Consider the following 8,976-nt stretch of genomic DNA (forward strand, 5'->3'; position numbering starts at 1 on the left):
TGATGTTTCTGTTTCAGAAGTGGCTTGGTAGGTGGAGGCCACTGACATTTTTTTTCTTCCCTACTCATCTTTTCTGATTGTTTTTCACTAGTTTTGCATTTGTCTAGGGTCAGTGTCACTAATGAGGCAATACTTGGACCCTACAGAGGTTGCACAATTTATATGTGATTTCAAGGGATGATTATAAAAATAATACTCTTTCTACAAACAAAAGTGTTCCAGCAACTTTGATGTGAATGCTTAACAATAACTTGTCAAAATGCCTTTACCTTGTCAATTTCCCCCAATACATAAATACAGAATTGATTGTATTGTTCATATCTGAATTTAATTAGAATATAAATGTAACTTGAAAATAAACTGCATCAAATGTCTTTTTAATGGAAGCATTTAATTGCTGGGTTGACGTCAGGCAACATTGTTGCTAAGGCCATTTTTTCTTCAAAATAAAAAAAAGTAAATAAAGTTAAAACTTTGAAATAAGGGTTGAAACCTTATTTATTATTATTATTTTTTTTAAAAGTGAGAAATACTACTTGGTTTAATGTATTATTGTCTAATGCAGTGACATTAATACATTTAAAGTGTTGCTTAAATGTGAAAATAGTTTTTGAGGCCACCAAGCCTCTTCCTCACTCAGACCTTTATTTTGAAAGCCATTCATGTGGTCTGAACTCATGAGATGCTGCTGATGGTGTTCTTCACACCACCAAGTTCAATTTTACTTAATTTGAAGACGTGTTTTTAACTTCAAACTGTTTTTGCTCGGTAAGTATGCAGTTTTTAACTATTGCAAGCTATATTTAATGAATTTCGGTGAACGACTTATGAGGCCAACTTAGGAGTTTTACTAGTAAGCGAAATATATAATTATTTATTATTATTATTATTATTAATAATAAAGTTAAAACGATGGTTGAGATTGACATTGTCGAAAGACGTTTGTGTGCTACATATTTTTAAACAACAGGTAATGTTACACTGTGTCCTGTTATATAGCTGTATAGCGCAATGTCTCTCAGCAGTTACAGAGCTGGGATTTGGGAGGAGTTTCTTTTCCTCTCTGGAAGACAAAAACTGTTATTACACGTCAATTTTCCTTTCTTTTAGGTCAGTTCTTCTGTCACTGAGTGATTGGATCACTGTGCAGCAATGTCTTACCTTCCAACTCTCTTTAAATACGTCGATGAGCACCAGGACGAGTATGTTGAGGTACTGAGATTTTCTTTACTACATTGTATTATATTATATGTCCAAAACTTGGACATATAAAAAAAATGTGTATACTTTAACCTAAGATAGTTTAGATTTTTTTTTTTTTAAATGCCCTGTTTTGTTTATTTATATATTTTCATGTGTGTTATTCAAAACGTTTGATGAGTTTACTGTTACTTGACATGAATATATTTTCTAATGGAAATCTGAATACCTTGTGTTTGAAGCGCCTGGCAAAATGGGTTGCTGTACAGAGTGTGTCTGCCTGGCCAGAGAAACGAGGAGAAATCAAGAAGATGATGGAGATGGCAGCCAAAGACATTGAGAGACTGGGGGGAACTGTGGAGATGGTTGACATCGGCATGCAGAAGGTGTTTCGTTTTTCTTCGAAAATTACAGTTAATATGAATCTCCTGCCATGGAGTTGGAATTTTTATTTTTATGTCTGGCTTTGGAATTTTTAGTGATAACAGACTTTAGATCAAACATTACAAGCTGCTTCCTGCTTGGTGGTAATTTTTTTGGTTGACCATGTGACTGCATGTGTCGCATTGCCCTACGGCAGTGGTTTTCAAACTTGTCCTGCAAGCACCCCTGCCCTGCACATTTTGTCAGACACACCCAATTCAGGTCTTGCAGTCTCTACGAATGAGTTGAGACACTGGCATAAAGTTGGCTTGATGTTGGCTCTAAAGTTACATGCGATATTGGTATTCACTTTTCTAACTTCAATAGCATATGAGCAGAATGACCTACATTCATAAAACAAACTGTAAACTGTTCATCTAGATGTCAACTATAATTCACACCTTTTACATTTTTGATATTTAGTAAAATGAAATGTAAATCATATGCAAAAATTGCTACTTTTCACTCCCGGATGGGCTCAAACGCAAATTTAAAGTTCAATAGCATTTCAGCAGAACAACAACTGTAAACTGTTCATCTAGGTGTCCACTATAATGCACACCTTGTACATTTTTCATAGTTGACATCTAGATGAACAGTTTACAGTTTGTTTTACGACTGTAAGTCATTCTTCTCAAATGCTATTGAGCTTTTGGTTTGTTTTAATTTAGTTACCAGGCGGTGAAGAGATCCCTCTTCCTCCAATAATTCTGGGTAGACTTGGCTCAGACCCAGGCAAGAAGACTGTGTGCATTTATGGGCACTTGGATGTGCAGCCAGCCAACATTGAGGATGGCTGGGACTCGCCACCCTTCACTCTGGTGGAAAAAGACGGTATGAGTGTGCACGCATAAGTCATTGTTTTTTAAAAAAGGTGTACAGTAGCGTTCTCTTGGGGTTGAGGAGACTGATGCTAGCATCAATTTATTAATGAAGCCTTTGAGTGTATGGAAGAAACTTGTTAAGGCCAAATAAGGTTTTACAATTGATTTGCTTTTTGTGCAATACTCTGCAAGCAGTGCTCCCTTCAGGTAATATTTCACATTTGATTTGGCTGAAATTAGTCACCACTAGCATTTTTTTTTAAATGGGTTTTTTGTTCTGCTTGCATGTGGCTGTTGACACAAAAAAGGAAGAAATTTCACCGACTCAGCATGTTACATTTGTGTCCCTCCAGCCCAAAGAGATTTCAAGACAAATCCTATTGTCTCTTTTTGCTGAGATAGATCTGACGCTTGAGCGTAGCCTTGTGACCTGTCAGCTGATTCCCGTAGGGTTTTTTTTTTTTTTCAAGCTGGGACAAATGTATATTTTTCTTAAACAAAAAGAAGTATTAATTTTAGATTTGCATATCATTAAAAACAGTTAATATTTGTTGTTTTATATAGCACATTCAGATCTGCCTGTGAAATTTGCATCAATCTATATTTTTTTTCTTTTTCTGACAAAATTTCACCAATTCTGAAATTGATATGTACTGTAAAATGCTTGCTGAACTGAGATTGTAGATAGAAATTCTTTATAATCATTACAGTTTATGACATTTTATTTGACTGTGGCTCGTGCTTCATTTAATTGTCTTTAGGTAAAATGTACGGACGTGGTTCTACGGATGATAAAGGCCCTGTGTTAGCCTGGTTCAACATCATTGAGGCCTATCAGAAGATTGGACAGGTGAAAACACTGTATTTTCTTACCAATGACACCGTCTGCTTACTTATTAAGCCTGTAACACCAGTGCAAAGTCCTCATGTATTTCAAACAGTATAACCATATACGTGGATTAAGATGCTGGATGTTTAGCATTGCCTGCTTTACTCAATCTGGTTAAAGTAACTTTAAATTTAAACAATACAGAATGTAAATTTTAAAAGTGCAGCTGCCATGTGCATTTAGTGTGACCAAAACTGTGAGGAACAACTGAGCCCAACTCTGCATGTTATTGTGTTGAATATCAATTTGCATCGCATACAGTCCTCCGCTTATCCAGTGATTACCTCAGTTTCTCAATCATTATCACCTGAGTGAACTGTCACTGCTTTTAAAGTTCCTTGTTTACAGACAGCAGAACAGTCTAAAGGTTGTTTTGTGATCTTTGATCATTTTTAAAAGTCTTGTCAAGCTAATTTAATTAGATCAAATTACATTAACTGTAAGCTTAATTGTCATGTTATGCAGTGTTTCTACGATACATGACAAACACTAAAATAATTCTTATCCTTTATGACAAGTTTTAGAATATTTGGTTTCTAACGAAATACACATTTTCACAATTTATAGGAACTAATCTATAGATTTATATTGACTGTAAAAACATTTGAAGTGTTTCATTTAATGGACTTTTGCACTAAAAACTAAATGTACTTAATCACAGGAACTGCCAATCAATATAAAGTTCTGCTTTGAGGGAATGGAGGAGTCTGGATCAGAAGGATTGGACGAGCTGGTTTTCGCTCGCAAAGACTCTTTCTTTAAGGATGTGGACTACGTCTGCATTTCTGATAACTACTGGCTGGGGAAGACCAAGCCCTGCATTACCTATGGCCTGAGAGGAATCTGCTACTTCTTTGTTGAGGTAGGAGTTATTTTGTTACTTTAATGTCAAAAGAACCTAGATTTGTAGCAGTGGTATTTAAAGTTAAACTCTGACTTGCGTACATGTACTACAATTATGCATACAGCAGTTATAAAAATGAGAGAATTCAAAAGATTGAAAAAAGATGCAATGTTACTTAAACATTCTTTAATGAAAGAAAGCATTAGATCTTCGCAAAGTTTTGAGATTTTTCTCAAATCTGATTAACAAGAGCAAGTCTTATGTTTTCAGGTGGAATGCTGTGATAAAGATCTTCACTCTGGCGTGTTTGGAGGATCCGTTCATGAGGCCATGACTGACCTCATAGCTCTGATGGGTGAGATTGATGTCTACTTATCTCTTAGGTAGAAAGAGGGTCAGTAGGTTGGTCATAAAAATGTATTGCAGGGATTTCCGTGGTTGTGTTTGATTACACTGGGATATCTGTCTTTTGTCGACCTTCTTAGGTTACCTGTCATTTTCGAGCAGTTTAGCTCAACTAAAAATGTATTGGTCTTTGTTTATATACCATTATTGCTTTTGCTGTGCTTTGAAAGTGTTTAAGTATTTTGTATTTCTTAGGCTCTTTGGTGGATAACAAGGGAAAGATTGTAGTACCAGGGATGTACGACCATGTGGCTAAACTGACTGATGAAGAGAAGAAGCTCTATGAAAAGATTGAGTTTGACATGGAAGAATATGCTAAAGATGTTGGAGCAGGCAAACTGCTGCATGACACAAAGGTAAATCACCTGTCTTTTCAAATTTTCAATGTCAGCTGATGTAATTTTATGTTTCTGTTGATTCAATTTTAGGGCTTTTTTTTATTAAGTTAAACTAAACCCATATAAACAGCGGGTAAAATAAGTATTGAACATGTCACCATTTTTCCCAGTAAATATGTTTCTAAAAGTGCTGTTGATATAAAATTTTCAGTAAAAAGTCAGTAACCACCAAAGTAATCCATACATACAAATAATTTCAGAAATTAAGTTATGTGTAATAAAATGGAATGACACAGGGGAAAAAGTATTGAACTACTGAAATGTATTTAATACTTTGTACAAATGCCTTTGTTGGTAATGACAGCTTCAAGACGCTTCCTGTATGGAGAAACTAGTCGCATGCATTGCTCGGATGTGATTTTGGCCCATTCTTCCACAGAGTCTTCAAATCTTGAAAGTTCTGTGGGCCTCTTCGATGAACTCTCGATGAACTCTTCTGATCTTTATTTCTTATTTTTATTGGATTCAAGTCAGGTGATTGGCTGGGCCATTCTAGCAGCTTTTATTTCTCTGAAACCAATCGAGAGTTTCCTTGGCTGTGTTTGGGATAATTGTCCTGCTGAAATGTCCACCCTTGTTTCATCTTCATCATCCTGGTACTGTAGGTGTTGGGACTGAACCAGCTAATATTAATTTCCAATGACTAGGGGCAGTGACCAATTTGATTGCTTTCTAATTACTGATAGATTTCAGCTGGTGTCTTGGCTTTCCATGCCTTTTTGCACCTCCATTTCTCATTCCATTTTATTACACAAAACTTAATTTCTGAACTTATTTTTGTTTTATTTGTATATATGGATTACTTGGTTTGTCACCGACATCTGGTAAAAAAATGGTGACTTGTTCAATACTCACTTTACCTGGTGTGTGTGTGTGTGTGTGTGTGTGTATATATATATATATATATATATATATATATATATATATATATATATATATATAAATAACTTATTTTATTTCAGCTAACTGCCAATTGCAACGTTTCCCATTTTGTTTAGCTTAAATTGAAGTACTAACATAACTAAATCTAAATAAACTAAAAACTATATAGACAAAAATTTCAACTCAAATAAAAAGAAAACAAAAAAGATAAAAATAAAATCTAATTCAAAATAATAACAAAAATATAATAGTATGTTAATGATAGTAAAATAACACTAACTCAAATAGGGGTGTTAATTGATTAAAATTAATTTATTATAAACTATTGTGATGATGCTTTAAAAAAAAAAAAAGGCTTTTAAAAAATGGCTTTTTTTAATCATGCTGCCGACATTTATATAAATTCATGTTTTATGTTCGGTGATATGTATAAATAATACACTGGTTTATTGTGCAGGAGCAAATTCTGATGCATCGTTGGAGATACCCATCCCTTTCTTTGCATGGCATAGAGGGAGCTTTCTCTGAGGCAGGAGCCAAAACTGTCATTCCCCGCAAGGTCATTGGCAAGTTCTCTATCCGCCTAGTCCCTGATATGGATCCAAAAGTGGTGGAGAAACAGGTTTGAAGTTACTTTATCTTATCCAACTTCAAAGAGTCATCTACATACTTTACAGACATGACTGTTGTGCTACAGACATGCTTGTGCTCACATCTTATCTTATAGGTAATTACCCATGTGGAGAAGAAGTTTGCAGAATTGCAAACTCCCAACAAACTGAAAGTGTACATGGGACATGGAGCCAAGGCCTGGGTGTCTGACTTTAACCATCCTCACTACATGGCTGGCAGAAAGGCCATGAAGACTGGTAAGACACAACATCTGGTTATGACTGTAGATACAAGATTGTTGATCTAATTCCAGTCTACGTTGACATGAAATACCAGTAGTTCACATATCTACCAGTTTGATATAATATCCATTTCAATCTATTTAAATTTCAGTTTGACTTACTATTATGAATGCCTTTTATTTTTTAAAGCAAAAAAGGTTAATTAATTAAAATTAATTTTATTAATTGATATACTACATGCAATTTTTGAAAACTGACAAATTAATTCTTAAAAGTATTACAACTAGTGATGGCAAAAATGGGATTAATATAGATAATATAAAAAAAAAAAAGCATGAAGAAATGTCCAATTACAGCACCTAAAACACTTTCCCTCACATTCATATACATTTGAAACTAATTTTGACATTGATTTTAATAAAGACCATAGATATTTAAATGCATCAACTACGCATGCATGATATTTACATAATATTGGTGGAAGTGTGTCGATTTTTCAATACATATTGATACTGAAATATCTATAATAAGTTTTTATACTCTTTTCTCACAGCATCGATACACTGATACCAGCTGTGCTTTCTTGCACTCTCTTCTCTCTGACAGAGAGTAATGAGAAATATTTATAAACCTGTTGTTCAACGAAATGCACAATAACATATTTGACTTTTTACTGATTTTGCCTTGATGAGTCTGTCTTGTCAAACCAACAATGTGGCCTTTTTCCTTCTGATTCCTTCTAAACGCAGTTAATTTGTGGTTTAATGTAATTCTGTATCTTTCCCTGATGTTAGTATTTGGCGTGGAGCCTGACCTGACTCGTGAGGGAGGAAGTATCCCAGTGACTCTAACCTTCCAAGAAGCAACCGGCCAGAATGTCATGTTGCTGCCTGTCGGTTCTTCTGACGACGGGGCTCACTCACAAAATGAGAAACTCAACAGGTAATGTTTACGCATAGCTACATCTTGTTATTTAGGTGTGGCTGCGAAACTGCAAATGCATATGATAGCAGGTAATAATAACTCTCATAGGCCAATTTTATTCATTAGATGTTCTTGGGATGCTTGAAAATATTAACCCCCCCCTCAATATCTTCCCCTTTTTTTGCCTTCACAGATCCAACTATGTTCAGGGCACCAAGATGTTGGGAGCTTACTTCTATGAAGTATCTCAGCTTAGCTAACTGGAACGTCTGATTCAACGTGACTTGGCTGGTGTATTTTTAATTGTCTGAAGATGTGAATGAAATACTTGGATAAGGGTACGGTCTCTAAAAGACCATCATACAATTTTTTTGACTGGTGACACAAACAGTTTAGACCAAATAAGCATACATTGTTTTAGTCTCTTATATACCTTGTCGCTGTAGCAATAGTCTGTCTCCCAGTGTCTTAATATCCAATTTCAGAAAGAGTTATATCAGAGGAATTATTTTTGGGTGAACTGTCCATTTAATATGGAATATAACATAAACTGTTATCTGGTGTAATCTGTTTACATATGACAAATGCACTCCTATAATAAAATACAAATTATCTCCTTAAAATTAAACTTTGATTATATTGGATTTTTTTTTTTTTTTTTACTGTCATTCATTAAATGTAGACTTTAAAAAGCATATATCACTTTTAACAATTAAGAAAAAAACTACGGTTGCTGAAAGAAATAATTGATTGTATGTAATTGGTTTGAAAATGAAAACAATACTGGTCTGTGAGTATTTTTTTACAAACCCTCCAATAGTGATCTTTTATCCTTAATTCCATCCTGAAAATTATTTTTCACTTTCAGCTTGTGTGCATTTTGATTTGGCTTTTAATGATTTGATAATGTGCCAAAGAGCATCTTGTGTTTCAGTGGAAGCAAGAAAATCTGACCTTCTGTAAAAACAAAAGTATATATAGTCAGTGTCACAAATTTGCATATTTGATTTAGGGAGCAAGAAACAGTAAAGAAAATCACACATGCGCAATATATCGCACAGTATTATGACAATTTAAAATAAATCTTTTGTCGCATTATAGATTTCTCTGCTGTCACTTTTGATCAATTTAATGCAACCTTGCTGGATTAAAATAGGAATGAATATATATATATATATATATATATAAATTGATCAACAGTGACAGCAGAGACATTTATAATGCTACAAAAGATACATTTTAAATTATAATAATATTTCATAATATTACAGTTTTTACTGTATTTGATCAAACATTAAAAAGTAGTTTTTCTTTTGATTATTTTTCCTCACAT

General features: G+C 34.2%; 1 protein-coding gene across 2 annotated transcripts; it reads left to right on the top strand.

Moving 5' to 3' along the window:
- The first annotated feature begins 651 nt into the window (after window positions 1–651).
- LOC306884951 (cytosolic non-specific dipeptidase-like) lies at window positions 652–8,432 on the top strand. Of its 2 annotated transcripts, none has more exons than XM_079441217.1 (12): window positions 652–768; window positions 1,111–1,212; window positions 1,443–1,586; window positions 2,295–2,457; window positions 3,209–3,297; window positions 3,998–4,198; window positions 4,451–4,535; window positions 4,781–4,941; window positions 6,323–6,487; window positions 6,593–6,734; window positions 7,514–7,661; window positions 7,837–8,432. In XM_079441217.1, exons 2-12 carry the CDS (start codon window positions 1,153–1,155, stop codon window positions 7,901–7,903), a joined length of 1,425 nt encoding a protein of 474 aa, XP_079297343.1. In that variant the 5' UTR covers window positions 652–768; window positions 1,111–1,152; the 3' UTR covers window positions 7,904–8,432. The 2 variants fall into 2 exon arrangements, with proteins under 2 accessions (XP_079297343.1, XP_079297344.1); XM_079441218.1 differs by having other exon boundaries at window positions 668–768; window positions 1,116–1,212; window positions 7,837–8,286.
- Window positions 8,433–8,976: the final 544 nt, after the last annotated feature.

The sequence above is a fragment of the Barbus barbus genome (assembly GCF_936440315.1).
Source record: "Barbus barbus genome assembly, chromosome: 19".
Taxonomy (NCBI): domain Eukaryota; kingdom Metazoa; phylum Chordata; class Actinopteri; order Cypriniformes; family Cyprinidae; genus Barbus; species Barbus barbus.

Bases quoted from the DNA above. Each gene is read 5' to 3' on its own strand.
- LOC306884951 (XM_079441217.1), top strand. From the start codon at position 1,153: ATGTCTTACCTTCCAACTCTCTTTAAATACGTCGATGAGCACCAGGAC. The intron at 4,942-6,322 runs GTAAATCACCTG...TTTATTGTGCAG, and splicing joins AACTGCTGCATGACACAAAG to GAGCAAATTCTGATGCATCG. The intron at 7,662-7,836 runs GTAATGTTTACG...TTGCCTTCACAG, and splicing joins CAAAATGAGAAACTCAACAG to ATCCAACTATGTTCAGGGCA.